Raw genomic sequence first — 16543 nt, 5'->3', positions numbered from 1 at the left:
TTTCCAGGGAGCTAAGGCTTTTCAGTGCTAAGCAGAAGGGGATTTGTCAACATATTTGTACATAAGAAATGGGAGACAGGTAAGGGAAGCCAGAAAAACTCTCCTTAGTCCTGAAGGAAATTAAGGTGTGCTTCTGTAGCTTCCCATGTAAACTTTTTGTCCCTAGTCATGTCTTTTAAAGCCCTCCTTGCCCAGGGGTTCATGACTCAAGCTACTGCCTCTCTCACTACTTCTCTTCTTTCACTTGCCCTAGGGCGCCTCCCTAAGGAGACCGAAATGAGGACAGCGCTGCCCTCACCATCTCAATCCTCGGCTAATCTTTTACTTTTCTTTTTTTTTCCCTTTACTGTGTTTTATTAGGGACTTCATGGGGTTGTTGGGGGTTTTTTTTGCAATTTTTTTTATTGTTATTCAGTTATAGTTGTCCCACCTTTCCCCCACTGGTCTCCCCAGCCCCGTGCCCCCGCAGCTCCCAGTCAGTCCTCCCCGACACTGCCCATGCCCACGGGTCCTCTGCTCACGGTCCTTGGCCTACCCCTGCCCCTTCTCTCCCCCATTACCCTCTTCTCCCCTCCTCTTTAGTCGCTGTCAGTGTGTTCTTTACTCCCAAGTCTCTGATTCTATTTTGCTCATTTGTTTGTTTTGTTGATTAGGTTACACTTATAAGTGAGATAGCATGGTATTTGTCTTTCACCCCCTGGCTTATTTCACTTAGCATAATACTCTCCTTTTTGTTTATTAAAAATTACCTAATTTTTATTTCTTGTTTTAGAGATTATACTCATACTACAATAAATAATATGACCATACATTCTTATTTATACAGATGTGTATTTTTGCATATTATGGGGCAAATATTTATTTGGTACTTTGTGTCAAGGATTGTTTAAACCCTACAGCCAAAGAGATAATATGAAAAGACACAGTACCAATCTCCAAGGGAATTACATATGGACATTCTAATAAATAAATATATAGTTGGTTCTGGTTTTTGGCTGAAGTGATGTTTTATAAGGTCACTGCAATCCGTGAATTATGAACACTGAACCGATGCTCCTAGGGGCAACAAGTGGTTAAGTTCCTGTGAGTCTCTAATCACATTTTTATCAACCAATTAACATGTAACTTTCTTTATGTGTGTTTCTGTTTAAAGACACCCTGTTCAAATATATTGTTGACTCATTAACATTGCATCCCAGGCCAACAGCACTATAACTGATGCTCGTACAAAGCTTATCTACATATCTGCAAATGACTGCAAGAACACTATGGGTATTGATTTTACAGTTACAAATCAAATTTTGGTGAGAAGGCAAATTATCATACACAGTCTTCAAATACTAAGAATCAACTATAATTCAATAAATAGAGATATTTGGGGAGAAGACCCTAAGGCTGATGACTAGACACAGAACAAGATTTATCCAGGTAGCACTGTTTAATCTGAGGGCCAAAAGATGTGTGTTTGCCAAGTGGACCCAGGAAATGGAAAGTTTAAATGGAGGGCACAACACACGTGGGCGCACAGAAGGGAAACTGCATGTATTGTTTGAGCATAAAGGATGGAGCAAGAGGCCAATAGGCTATGAGGTGGAACAGTGGGAGGAAGCCAACTCAGAAGGGTTTTCTATGACATAGAAGTTTGCAGTTCATGAATAATAATGAAATACTGGAGAATTCTTAGGAAAAGCAGTGAAGTTATCAGATTTCCCCTTTAGAGAAATTTCACTGGCACCTCTCTCTGTAAAGGATGGAGTGGAGAGGCATGAGGCAAAAGTCAGTGAACCCAGAAAGCAAGTGATAACAATTTGGCCATCATTCAGGAGAAATATGGACATGCCTATATTAAGGCAAAAATAATTAGTAGAATGAGACAGACATGAAAAATGTTTGGGTTCTCTTTTGAGTTAATAAAGGAAAGTTAACTAAAATTAATGATATTTGATGTCAGATTTGAGACTAGAATGGAAAGTGGGAAATTTTTGGATATTGCCATTCACCAAAATAGACAATTTGAGCCCATGTGTTCAAATCTGGTTATTTTACTTTCGGATGACTGGTAAAACCCAGGAAGTGATAGCTAATAGAAATTTTAGCATAAGAGTCTGGAGTTTAGGAGAAGAGTGTTATTGCAACATGCTTATTTATGACTCTTTAGAATAGAAATGGCAAGCAGAGCTAAAGGCATGAAATAAATTTTCTACATCAAATCATGATTATAACTAATGCTTACATTGCACATATGAGTATTATGACATTGTTATTATCCTCACTTTACTGGTGAGCTACAGAAAAGATAAATTACTTTTTCAAAGTTAAGTAGCCTCAAATAGTAAAGCCTGGATTTCACTCAAAGGAATATGGCTTTAGATAATTTAGAATCTTCCCTGGAGAATGTCAAAATTTAAGAACAAGACGAGATGATGAGAACCTGAAAAAAGAGTTTCTTTACTTGCCATAACTCCACCGTAGTTCATATAATTGTCTCTATCTCACTGTCTAAAATCCCAAATTCTGATGTTTATATTACTTCCAAATCAATCTAAGGATTTCAGTGCCATCTTTTGCACCTTTTACTTTGCCTTCCTTCAGGACTTTCGCTGGCTTCCCATCCAGGTTTTATTCTCTGTACTTTTCTAACTATAATCTCTACTACTATGTGGTTCGCCAAGTCAACCTCCTTTTCTCTTGCCCCATCCACTTGCTCTGTTCTCCAGCCTTCACTCCTTCACTTCACTTCTTTTAATTCTGATGTATCAAAAGCTCCTAGACGTTAGATGTGGGCATGTTGTGAGTATATGTGTAAGATAGATAATAAATAGATACAGATATAATTATAATAAATAACTAAATATGGACTTAATATCTACTAATAAGTTCATATGTTCATGTCTGCCAAGAATAGTTATGTATTAAGTCAAATGAATATGTGATTGAATGTTTGGGACTTGCTAAACTGTGGAGACATAGCCAGGAAGGAAATGGGAGACGGTCTCAGGAAAGTCAAGAGAAAAATCTCCATTGACCCCCTAGTGTACTAAGACATTCACAGAAAACCATTGACTTTTCCATTTATCTTCTGTTTCTCTTTCCCTGGCTGGACTTATTTCCTATCTCATTTATCTTCAAAGCAGAGTAAGCCAGAGAGATGAGTAAAAAATATACACACTCACCCTCTTTAATCTGAGGAGTTTAGATTCTCCATCTAAAGAGATAACTGTTCTAATGAAATATACCTGATGCTATTGCTTTAGGGATATCTCCTCTTCAACAAGGACATGACAACTTCCACAAAGAGGTCCGAGAGGGCAGTAAAGATTCAGTTTAATAAATCTGTCTGTTTTGCTTCACTCTCTCTTATAATATTTGACAATTACATAGTACATATTAATTCACAGTGTGTTCACATAATGAATCTTTTTTTGAAAGATTACAGGAGACAATTTGAAATAAAGAATAAAGTATTGGTAGAAAGTTGCCAGATTTCCCCCACTCGTAAGCAACAATTTAAAACATTACTAATCACCACTCCCTTACCTTCCCACCCCCCGACTCCCGCCCCCTTATTTTTCTCCTAGTAAGTTAAAGTCTTAGGACAAGGTGTTCTTTCTCTAGTTCATTGTTTTTATAAATAACCACTATCGTAATTGCCTGCAAATTACTTGTGAATCCACCTCCTGGGTGCCATCATTTAGGTGCAATCAGTCCTGCACTTGGGTCAGACTAGAATAGACAAATGCTGTTTGGGAGGAAAGCACAGCCTGCTCCTGTTGATAGTGTCACTTGACATGTTTCTTGATTACAAACCTGGCTCCCTGGGGAGAAAGAGATCTATGAGAAAAGAAAAACAGGATTAGGTCTTCTAAGCCTCCAGTAGAGATTTTCTGTCTAATATGCCTCCTAAAATGGAATCATAATTCACTTAAATTCTTCAGACACTATTGCTCTTTACTTCTAAGCAGAAAAGTAATCACTTGTGACCAGCAGACTATCTTAGACTTAGCCGAGAGCCTCAATTTGATACTTACTTGATCCTCACTCTGGAAACCACAATTGATCTCAGCCAAAAAGCTAATGTCAAAATACAAAAGTAACTAAAAGTTATTAGAGGGAAGTCTTTGTTTTCACAAATGTGAATGGATAACTAGAATGTTATTAACTGATTCTATGAACATGAATATTTTAGCTGGTGCCGCAACTACCACCAAATGAATTCAAAGCCTTATCATTTTATTCAATAATAATAAAATGTTTACCTTATTATATTGTTAAAATAATTTAATGCAGATTGCATTAAGTATTAACTTCTATAATGATTAGCTATTAATAAATAGAATCAAAATTAAGTCTCCATGTAGCAGGAATGAGATTACTTATTATAGGAATTTCCAATATAAAAATGGTCTAAGAAACAATATTATTATTGCTAACAACTTGGAATTTCAAATCAGACAAGCAGAATTTATTGGGGTTCTGCAATTTACCAGCTTTGTAGTATTTGTGATGACATTAGGGCATGCATTTATTCTCTGCCAATCTCAACCTCTTTTTCTGAAAAATGTGGATGATAATTCCTATGTCTACTTGTTCTTGTGAGCATTAACTGAGGTTGTGTATGATCATGTCTGCAAAGTAGCTGGTGCATAATATGCATTCGATGATGGGTAGGTATTATTAATTTTTATTTTTACTGTGTTCCATGGCTTAAAATCCAAATCACATTTTTCTCAAGAATCTTCTTTTTTTTTTTTCAAATTGCAGCCAGCATCTTGGTAAAGTCCATATAAGAATATTTCACTCAAATAGTAACTAAAATTAAAAGTAACATTCTAATGAAAACATAGCAATCTAAGTACCCACTGAGGAAATCTGGACTCTAACTGCCTTCACCAGTGGGAGCCCTCTTATTGTAGTAATATCCATGGTGGGATGTTTGTGCAGGGCCAGATGTTCCCATGTACCCGTAGTTCAGAAGCGGTCCTCTCCTGTTGGTCTGCACAAGGCAGCACTTTCTCTCCCTTCCTAACCCCAGCTCAGAGGCTTTCGTTGATAATAGTCCATAGTTCATCACCCATTATTATCATTGGTTCATGCAAATCCCTCTTTTTTTAACTTTACCTGTTTATTTTATTTGCATAACTAGGCTAACCTATTATATTTGCAGGGCTAGGAAAGAGTAAAAATGAAGATATAAGACCTCAAGCCGGTGATTCCCTCTGCTTACAAATCTTCAAGGGGCCTCATGCATATGCATATGAATGCTCCAGGCCAAACATCTGTATTCCATCCTCCACCATGACATACCTTCTTGGGCCTTGGGATGCCACACTGACAAAGATTCTCTTCCTGACCAAACTGCAGGCAGTCAGGCCCCTTTAAGTCCTTTTCTCAACTAGGCTTTGACCTTAGGCTTCGACCTTAGGCTTCAGTTCTATCCCCGTTGGGTCTGCATCACCCAGTTTTTTGCAAAAATCCTATCAAGTTGGTTTAGCCAGAATCTGCCATTACCTTTACTGTTTAATCTTAGTAATTTTCCATCTACCAATTACCACCATGTTTCTTAGCTATAAATCCCCACTCGTGTGTGTTGAATTCAGAATTGAGCCAAGTTATTACTATCTTTTAAATTTCTATAGAGGTTGTCCTTAAGATATATATTCCTGTAAATTCACTGTTCACTGTTACTGATTCTTCATACTTATCAATATTTGTATTTCCCCACAAGTAGGACAAGATTTGAGCACACTTTTATTTTCCTTTGGTCCCCTTCACTGCTCTCACCATTATATTGACATTGAAAGGGATGAATTAGAACTTCACCCAGTTTGCCATCTTGTCAAGAAATGCTGCAAACCACTTCCTGTTCATCACTCCTTTGATGAGATGAAGTGCAAAACAGAGGAGAGTTGTCTAAATGTGCGTGGTGTACGACTCTCTCTTAAATTTCCCAGATGTACATTTTTATCATATAGGTCTCAGATAACTCTCTACATACTTGAATTATTTTTATATTTTTGTTAATTAGATAATTTGTATACTTGACATGTAAAATGTTGCTATATATAGACATTATGAATAGGTTTAATGAATATTAAGTGTTTAAAAGAGGATTATAGCACCTTGGTTTTTTGGTTTTTTTGTTTTGTTTTGGTTTGGTTTTTTTTGCATATACCAACAAAGCAAGAACATAGTTCCAAGCTTTGCTACTGGCTAGGAATGTTTGTTTTTCAGGAGCAGAACCTTGAAGAGCTTATTTCTGCTTATCAAATTACACACATCATTCTTGGTTTAAATTAAATTCATAATTCTCATATGTGTTTCACTTTTTAAAATATATAATACATCATAAGTAATGCATCTTAATCTTTCTAAGTCAATGACACAAATTAACTTCATTCCGCTATTTATTTGTTAAAATGTATAGATGTAAATAACCAATGCTTAATTCAACTACATTTTTGAAACAATATAAACAGGGTGGAAAAAAGTACAAAGTGTAACTTTTTTTTTCTCATTTAGGACTGGAATTTAAAGGTCTAGTACAGCGATTTTCAACCTTTTTCATCTCATGGCACACATAAACTAATTACTAAAATTCTGTGGCATACCCCAAAATATACATTTTTTTGCCAATTGGAAAAAAAGATAGGTATAATTTTTGTTTCATTCACATTGGACGGATATTGTAGTGTTGGCTGTTGTCTATTTTTTTATTTGACTATTTAAGGGAAAGAGAGAGGTCAGCGCCCCTGACTAAATACTCAGGTATTGCATGTTTTAAAAATTTTTGTGACACACCAGTTGAAAACTGCTGGTCTAGTAGAATGTCTTTTCTGAGCAGACCCTATTTAATACTTATGTATGAAGTTCATCTGAAATACGTCCAGCCATTGTTAATATAATAAGGATAGTTTGCACGATATCAATGTAACCTGGCAGCCAAGGAGAGTGAACTCAAATGCACATATGTGAAAAATGACGACTTCACTGTACTAGTCAGTGGGGGTGGTAGATGCCATCGAGTGAGCATGTGTACTGTGTGGCTGTCACATTCAAACTGACTTAATGAGTAGAGCAACGAATCTGCATCAAATTTTGTGTTAAGCTTGAACAGTCCTCCATGGAAACTAGCCAGATGACTTAGAAGGTCACAGCTATGGGCAACTGGTGATTGGCAGCTTCATCATGACAAGGCCCCTGCTCATGCATCATGACTCACACAGAATTTTTTGGCAAAACATCAAATCACCCAGGTGATTCAGCCCCACTACAGCCCAGATTTGGTGTCCTATGGCCTCTGGCTTTCCCCAAAATTAAAATCACTTTTGAAAGGGGAGATATTTCAGACTGTTGATGAGATTGAGGAAAGCACAACAGGGCAGCTGATGGGGACTGGGGGAACTGTGAGAGGTCCCAAGGTTCCTACTTTGAAGGGGACTGAGGCATCACTGTCCTATGTGCAATGTTTCTTGTATCTTGTATCTTCTTCAATAAATGTCTCTAGTTTTCAAATTACATGGCTGCATACCTTCTGGACAGTGCTCTTATGTACTCTTTAATGTAAGTTGAGCAGAGGAATACTATAAAAAAATTAAAAAATAATTTAAATATTATTAACTAAAGCATATCTGTCAAAGAAAACTGTCATCTTTACTGTGCTATGTATGTAAACTTACATCTTTAAAGTTTTCTTCAAAGACTTTTTCAAAGTCCTTGTATTTAAACAAAACACCTATTAGAAGCTATACAAACCTTTCTACCAATTTAAAATTTCTAGTTTACAGCACTGTGTCCATCTGAACCAAACAAAAAAAAAAAAAACTTGGACAACAGCAGTTTGTAATTGTTTTGTTTAAAACAGATGAACATTCAAAATGAAAATAGACCTTCATCAATTTACTAACTTGATTTAAAAAGAAGCACATGGCATAGGAATTTTATAAAATGCTTCCATTTGGTGGAATCTTTTTCTTAAATAATGAATCATAACAGTTTTTAGAAAAACTGTTGATTCATAACATAGGTTTACCTGTCCCTTTTATTTGCTACATAATGTACTAGACATTAAAAATAAAGAGAAGTCTTCAAGAAACTTAGCTTCAGATGGAAGAAATAAGGAAAATAGTACATTTTTAAGCTGTTTGTATTTTAGAGATATCTCATTGAGGCACAGATGAGTTAATGATAACATACATCAGGACACACATTAATTTGGTTCTAAGTTGACCACCCAGCTCTGCTTACGTTCACTGCATTCTCTGCTGCTTTGGTCCTGTCATCTCCGCCAGTGACCGCAAAATAATTCCAGCTCTCATTTCTCCTAAGCACCAAAGCCATATATCAAGCTGCCTACCAAACGCTCCTGAAATCATCTCAAACTCTCAGTATTCATTGTTGAAACTATGATCTCCCCACTGTAACCTTTTTACTCCTCTATATTTCTTATTTTTTTAAACTGTCATCCACCCAATTGTAAAACATAAAAGTCATTTTTCACTTCATGTTTATTTCTCATATACAAATTTGATGAAATTCTCATTATCAATTCTCTGCTTAAAAACACCAAAATGTCTCCTCCATCTACATGATTAAATCTCTATTTAGTCTAAATCATAAAGTTCCTAATATTCATCCTCTGCCTCCTTGTTCAGCTTTGTGTGGTCTCACACATGGATAAGGTATGATAATTCTCACTCCAACTTTGCCTGTGGTCACTGAAACTTAATACTTCTTCCAAATGCCCATAAAGACTAACTACAAAATCACAAACTACCACAGGAGATTCTGAGTTTTTATTTGTTTTTCAATAGTAAAAATGGCCTTTAGGAAAAGGCTACAGTTATAACACAATTCAATAATTAGAGATAATTACCCAAGAGTAATTTGTTTCAATATATTAAAAGCTTAGTGGGACACGGTCCATTAAACAACCCTTTTCCTGATTCTAAATGATAACTTCCCATCTGGTAAATTGGCTTCATTTTCTTCTTATCCAAGTTTATGTACTTTAATACTGTTTGAATGTGCCACCTTATACTTTTACAATATGTATTTAAATAGACTAATCCCTCACTGACAGGAGCCAATGAAAATGAGAGTTTGCAAAAGGCAAAATTTGGAGCTAAATTTTGGTCCACATAAACAAAACATCCATAGCTAATTGAAAGTGTGAATTACTTTGATACAGAGCTTTCCCTATAGAAAATAATAATTTGTGGGATCATATAAAGACATTTTGCTAGATATAAATATTTGTCGTCCTTTTTCAGGTTACCAAAAGAGCATATGTCAGTTTATATATTTGATATGTAAGCCAGAAAGAAGAAACTCTATCCTTTAAATATCAACCTTGAGCAGTGTTCAATTCAAAAAAAAAGGTCACCTAGCTCTTCAGAGCTTTTTGGCACATTAAGCCCATAGTTTCAGCTCCTAGATGCCTTTGGCATTTCCGTAACAATAAGGTGTTGTTTTGAAAACCAGTCATTATCCCAGGGTCCCTGAGGCCTAACAAGGTTCTAGTTGTCACCTTTTAGGAATAATCAGGGTGTCCAAGAAGTCCATAATTTAAGAGTAACTGGAATTAGAAGGCTGCAGCTATTATAATGACTGAATACCCAGTATTTTGATTGTTAGTCTTTTCGTTCTTTCCTTCTTTCTTTCCCTTTCTCTTTAGAATTTGCTACTGAATAATTGGTTTTTTAATTGAGGTTTAGATCCTTAATCTCCCTGTTTATTTAGAAATAATTTAAGCACACAGAATTTTATTGAGAGTAATATGGTTAAGTTGTAATCCAATGCCTAACTTCATCAAATGTTTACATTTAAATATACTAATTCCTACAAATATGTGACATAATGTAAATATAACATTGGGTTTAGATGTTTTTAAAGAAATAAAATGTTATTCAAACAATTGTCACTCATGTGTCCCCATTCATTTCTTAGAAGAAAATCTATTTTGATTTTGACACTTAACTTTTCCAGAAATGCTTCTTTTATGTTTACTACTTACATATGAGTGCATATATGCATAAAGCAGTATCATTTGCTTCTTTAAACTTGATATATCCAGTATAATTCCAGTTGCATGCCTACACCACTTGATTCTATTCTTGCATCATTATGCTCCTGGAATTTTCCTAGGCTGATGCATGTAGCTCTGTTCTTCTCATTTAAACTTCTTTATCTTTTAAATCACTATATTTAATCCATTGTCTTTTTGCAGAGCATATATATTCTTTTTTCTATTATAATTAGTCCTACAACAAATACTTTTAAAAATTTCTATTACTGCATATGTGGAGAAGGTTCTCAAAGGTATATACTTAATTGTGAAAAGCTGGTTCTTGGGAGTATGTGCATCTTAAAATCCATTGGATATTGACAAATCAGTCTCCAATATGTGTTTATACCAATATATACACAAAGGAAAAGTATATGAACTTCTGTAATAAACAGAAAATTATTTGCAGCTTCATCTTTCTGGGCAAGTTTTTTGGACTAGTAAGTAGTGTTAATGCAGATAAATTCTACTCTTATATATCCTTTCATTCTCAACATAAATGCTAAGCTTATTATTTTAGTCTTGGAAATCATTCCTGTATCTTTTTACATTCAAACAAATACAACTGGAATTTTCTCAATTATTAATCTTGTGTTGTATTTATTTAAAGTATCAGCTTAGACATGATCTAGGACTGAAGAATACCCTATATGTCTCATGTTTGAAATTTGTCTCAACTCTCAGAAAATCTGACATTTCTCTATAGAATATCTCCATAACTTATTTCATTGCCAGGCTTGGGGAGATGTTATGATAATAACATCTGTTTGTGAATATAAACTATCCTTCGTGTTGTTATGATAGAGCAGCAGGGAGTCTCCACCACTGACCAAGGTGGTGGCAGGGAGAGGTTCTTACCCTGAGTACAAGTGCAGGAAGCTAGAAATAAGAATAGGTAGGGCCTGGAGCATGCCACGGCTAGGAAGATTATTTGGCTAGGGAAAAATGGCCCTCCCCTTCTCATTCCTATAAGTACTGTAAGAGCTGTGGGGTTGCCCTGTCTGGTGTGGCTTAGTCAGTTGGACATCATCCTGCAAAGCAAAAGGTCAGACGGGTTCCATCTCTGATCAGGGTGCATGTTTGGGCCGTGGGTTTTTAACCTCAGGGCACTAGACAACCTACTGATGTTTCTCCCCCTCTTTCTCCTTCCCTTAGTACCCTCTCTCTAAAAATAAATAAATAAAATATTTCAAAGAAAAAAGAAGCGTAGGCTTGAGCAGGAAGATGAGATGGTCTTTGAGACAGGAGCACACCATTCTCCCAGGTTATGCAGCACCTAAATAAAACCCCATTCCTTGTGCACCAGCACCTGCCTCATGAATTTGGCTTTTGTGGTGGCAGGCAGGCAAATTTCTGTTTTATTTGACTATGACATGTGTACCAAATTGGCAAGAACTATAATTTTCTCTAGAAGAAATTTAAGAAATGTCTTTATAAAACAAACAAAATCCTCAGCTTATTTCTTTAATAAATTATACTCCCACAACTAAACATATAGATGAGTACTTTAAAATTTTAAAATTTCACATACAAGATGGTAATTAGAAATCTTAAAAGCTCTAGTTACTTGTGGTAATAATGTTCATCTCAGTCCACTAAAATGTAAATTTAAGACACAGTAAAGCTTAATTATAAGTGGTATTAACTGAGGAGAGCCACTTCTTTTTTTTTTCCATAAGGGAAATTATTGTAAACTTACAGTGCAGAATGTACCTACCGATAATTGTCAGGAAATATTTTCTTTGGTATTTGTGTTAGTGGAATTTTATGTATAAAATTTGGTTATCATGTTCAGGGGTATGAATACAAAACTTGCATACAAACCAACATTCTGTATATCACCATAGAATACTAATGTTTGTGTTTTATTATAATACAACCAAAATATACATTTAACAAATTTCAATTATTTTAGATTAGAAGACTACATTTCTCTCAAAATAGCAAAACTATAAATTCAAAATTGATTGCTAAGCACTTACAATATCAGAATTAAATTATACAATTAACTGACAGATTTTGCCCTTTCCCCAAAAATCATCTATAGTAAACTTACCATAAATACTTTATAATACAAAATATTTAAATGAGAGGTATAAGTTCATGTACATGTTCCTGCCTTTGCACTATTGATGTGTAGCATCTTGGAATTTCAGATTTTATTTTTTAATCTCTCACATAAGCCAAATTGTTTAAATATTGTGGTCTTCTGTGAGAAAATATATCTTTCTATAAAAACATTTTAAGTATCTTTTTTTTCCCTAAACTACCCATTCCCAATAAGGTTTATCAGTCCTAGCACATTGTCTAAGAGAAATGTAACATTCTAAACAGAAGCCATTTCAGTTTTTAATTCCATTTGTATTCATGATGTCAATGATATATATATATATATATGTATGTATATATATTTAAGTTTAGAATATCAGTGTTAAATGAGTGATTTTGCTCAATTTAATATTTTGTGGACATCTGGTGATATTAAATTGTCCCTAAAATTTAATTTTGATAACATTGAAAAGGAGGCACTGGCCACTGCAAACTAATTTTTTTGTTTAGACTGTACAACCCAGCAGGAACAAAATAGCATATGAAGAACCAAAATATAGACCAAAGGCAACTGAGATTTTTGTGTTAATAACAATCTACTACTATGGCTTTTGCACATTTCTAAATTTCTCTACAACTATTTTTTCCTTCTCTTAAGTTATTTGGTTGATTTTCAAAAATGTTTATTCTACAAAGTGAATGTAGTATTTTGAGCTCTTTAGGAGTTCGGGAAGGGTTCTACATAAATTAATTACTCAACAATCCATTTTTAAACAAACTCTTTAAATTCCCAATTAACTGAATGTAAATGGATGCAGACAAGTAGGATTCCATGTAGCAGCACAAATAGCTGCAATGAAATGCAGGCGAGAATATGCAAGTCAAAGATGTAAGTATTCCAAACAGGGAAGGAAAATATAAATCCAGGAACAAACATAGACATTTCAAGATCTCTCCATAAAGAACTGTTTCCTAAGCAAATGTATTGAAAGTATTAATTATAATCTTATTTTTTTATTATTTCAAAGAGAGTTTGGTAAAACCTTCAGTTATATGGTGGAAGTATATATCATATATTGTGTCATGTCTTACATTTAATATATTCACACTGTTCCTCAAGTGTTCTAGGCAATTAAATGGTTAAAAAATTAAATGTAGCTTAGATGTCCTCTATCATTATAAATACACATAAATCTTTGCCCATATGGTTTTTCAATTATATGAAATTCTATTTTACTAAAAATATTTCAAATATATTTTAAGTAATAATCATAAATTAAAAGTTTTAGATCCAAAGCAGCCAGAATATTAGCTGTAAATTAATATAGGTTTACAAAATTTTGCCTGAATAACCATATAAGAAGGAAGTAATTAAAAAATGTCTTGGCCATTTATATTTCGAAAAAAACCAAAGTTATTTTCATTAGTCAATCCTAACATTTGAGCTTCGTGTAATTTTTTTTGTCATCCATTATTTGATCATTACTATCTGACATACAAATATGTGGGGATCTTTAAAAAATAAAACATACTCTCGCTTATTTGCTTTTACCGTGCTATGAGTTTGTTGGACATTTTAACCCAGAAAATCAATAGTTACAAACACTCTTGTAATGGTATTTAATTAGCAGTCTCATCCTGTTACAGCTATTCTTATGCATTATTTTTTAAAAGAGTAATTTGTCTGTTCTGACTTTTTTAAAACCTAAGTTTTAAATTATTACATTTTCTTACATAGAATCACCTACAGATATTTATGAGTTTCATATCAAAAGGGGTACTTAACCTCATTTAACAGTGTGACTACTTTGAGATAGGTAAGTAATACGAGTGAAACGAATGTATGATGGAATGTTTTGAACATAAAGCCAGTCATAGACATGACATTGAACACTGCAATAAGTTGCCCTCTAATCACATGAATTCTCACAGGCTTTTCTTTCAAGGCACATAGAATGCATGAGAAACGAGCAATGTCTGCTATTTAGTTTTCTGAAAAGCTGCCTTCCATGTGAGGAAGTGACTAATTTTTCATTTCACACTAAAAAGGGCGTGAAAAGGCAAAACAGAAGAAGGCTAAGGGTTTTGTGTGGAAGAAGGAAAGGTGAGTCCTGCTTAACTGGGCAGAAAACATACCATGCATATTCAGAGGTAAAGTCAAACTAGAAATATTTGAAAGTGCTAACAAAAATATGAAAGATGTTTATGTTGTGTTTGTTTTCTTTACATGCAGTAGGCTTATTTATTATTAAATTACTAAAACAATGTTACTTGAATTACAGCATATAATCTCAGAAATGCAAAAAGATTGTGTGGAAACAAAAGATGTCAAAGAGTTAACTTAACCCTTTCCGTTGTCAATTTTTTGCATTTGTTCTGTTATTTAACAATATGTCTCCCTGTTCCCCACCACTAACGTCTACCTAACTCTATCTCTATGTCTGTATATATTGTTTTTTCTATTCACTTGAATAAGATCCCATAATCCAATATTCAAGAAAATATAGGGAGTAAATGGAAATAATTTATAGAGTATGATGAATTTTTAGAAAAAAGAAAGTACTGAAATCCCCTTGGCTGTAAATAAATTCATGTTCATTCTTCCCATGATCCTTTAGAAAATTTACTTTTTTTCAGACTTTTCCTAGCATTTTTTTATAATCTAGAATTTTTTAAACAGATGGATTATAAATTGGCAGCTACTTATACTCCGGTGAATTCAGCTACATTACATTTCACCCACTTAATTTGTGACTGTTCTTCCTTTTTATGGGGATATGAATTTTCCCCAAAGCCAGAATTTATAGCTGTCTTTCCTCTTGGCTCTTAACAAATTCCGTCTGCATTCCTTCCCAATAGGATGCAGTGTACATCACGATGTTTCCCTTATTTTATTAAAATGTTTTTCCATATCTAACATATATCTATTAAGCATTCTGTCCCTTTAAGTCTCAGCATATAATCTAAAAACACATAACTGAGCACTAGCTTCTCATTGTGAACCTGTTTCCCCTGCTAAGTCCTAAGGAATCCTGGGAGGAACATTCCTACCCTTCAGTAAATCAATGCAGTAGCAAACTAAATAACCCCTGTGCTCTGAAAAAAATAATGCACCTCTCCAAGTTCCTAAACTGCGCACCGAGAGTGAATGACTCACTGCGAAAGTTCCTGTTGGTATTCAAGTGACCTAAATTTGTGTCCCCCTCCAACTCCTACCACCAGGTACCCAGTTCTAGAGTGGAATGACATGTCTGTTCATAAGGACACAGCACAACAGCATGGTGAACTCTGTGCTTAATGGCCACGCAAGGGAAACAAAGCTCCTTAGCACATGATCAAATGTGATGTTTGGCTCACTTACGTACATGGTGACATAAATTCAAACAGTCAGAACATAAAACATTTACAAATGTAAAGTCCCTATTTTGAGGATGATTCTGATACACTGCAGGTACAAGTTTAGTTCTTGGAGAACTGGTTCAGATGACTTATTTGCCCTTCCTATGCCATATTCACCATACGTAGTCTTATTCAGATTATTTTTCTTGTGCCTTAGCAAACCTCCATAGAAAATTCAAATGAGTTAGTATAAGGGATGTACAAAACAGAAGACAGTACTTTTTCAGGTAAAGAATTCTTTTCTTTAAATTAAATAGAAAACTACGTGGCCACTGCTCTAGGAAGCTCATCCCTGTGATGTCTTCGATTTCGTTTCTTTTTCATTTCCTGCATGTGCTTCCACTTTGGGCCGCCCTTGTTCCGCTGTCTCCGCTTCTCCCTGTGCCACATCTGTTCACAGTACTGGTCGAGGCTGAAGTTGGGGCTGCTAAGGATCTGGATGTAGTCTTTGTATCTCAACCGTGACTCAGCCAACAAATCCTTGACCTGCCCCTCCTCGTGCTCTGCCCTCTGGGTATTTTCCATCTGTTCATTTTCAATGACATTCAGAGTCAGCTTCACTATGGTGTGGATAAAAGTGTGCTCCTGTGCTTTGCAGTAATACATCCCAGAGTCCTTCTTCTGCAAACTTCGAATCAGTAGCCCATATTCTGTTTTGATGATCCTTTCATCGGGTTTCAACTGCAGAATTGGAAAAATGTAGGTAATAAATTAAAAACAGAGAGGGCTACGAGCAAATGAAAACAGGCTACATAGTTTTACTTGGATGAACCTAAAAGATGTACTCCTTGTCTTTCAGTCATAAAGCACAATATTGTCGGCCGCAGTCAAAGAGAGTGAAAAAATTCCTTACGTAATAGCCCCAAAGATACATGTTAGCATCTGAGGGCGCCTAGCTGAACATTTGGAATACAGTTAGCTTTTCTTCCAGTCCACCGATAGGAATGAAGAGCTGCTAAAAATATTAATGAAGTAAAGCTGGAAACTATCAACTGACCACCTTTACGGGGATTTCAGATACCAACGGGTGTT

At 35.0% G+C, this 16543-nt stretch overlaps 1 protein-coding gene across 2 annotated transcripts in view; it reads right to left on the bottom strand.

The window, feature by feature from the left end:
• Positions 1 to 12535: 12535 nt before the first annotated feature.
• Positions 12536 to 16543, bottom strand: part of SEMA3D (semaphorin 3D) — a 196191-nt gene continuing 192183 nt past the window's right edge. The window contains exon 18 of one of the 2 annotated variants that reach the window (XM_054564632.1): positions 12536 to 16192. In XM_054564632.1, coding sequence (XP_054420607.1) covers positions 15773 to 16192 — 420 coding nt within the window. In that variant the 3' untranslated portion in view covers positions 12536 to 15772. The remainder of the gene's footprint in view (positions 16193 to 16543) is intronic. The other variant, XM_054564633.1, reaches the window with a different exon arrangement.

Source organism: Pteronotus mesoamericanus, unplaced genomic scaffold (genome assembly GCF_021234165.1).
Source record: "Pteronotus mesoamericanus isolate MK-2021 breed Mesoamerican mustached bat unplaced genomic scaffold, CSHL_Meso_final scaffold_85, whole genome shotgun sequence".
Lineage (NCBI taxonomy): Eukaryota > Metazoa > Chordata > Mammalia > Chiroptera > Mormoopidae > Pteronotus > Pteronotus mesoamericanus.
This window is presented reverse-complemented; position numbering and strand designations above follow the sequence as displayed.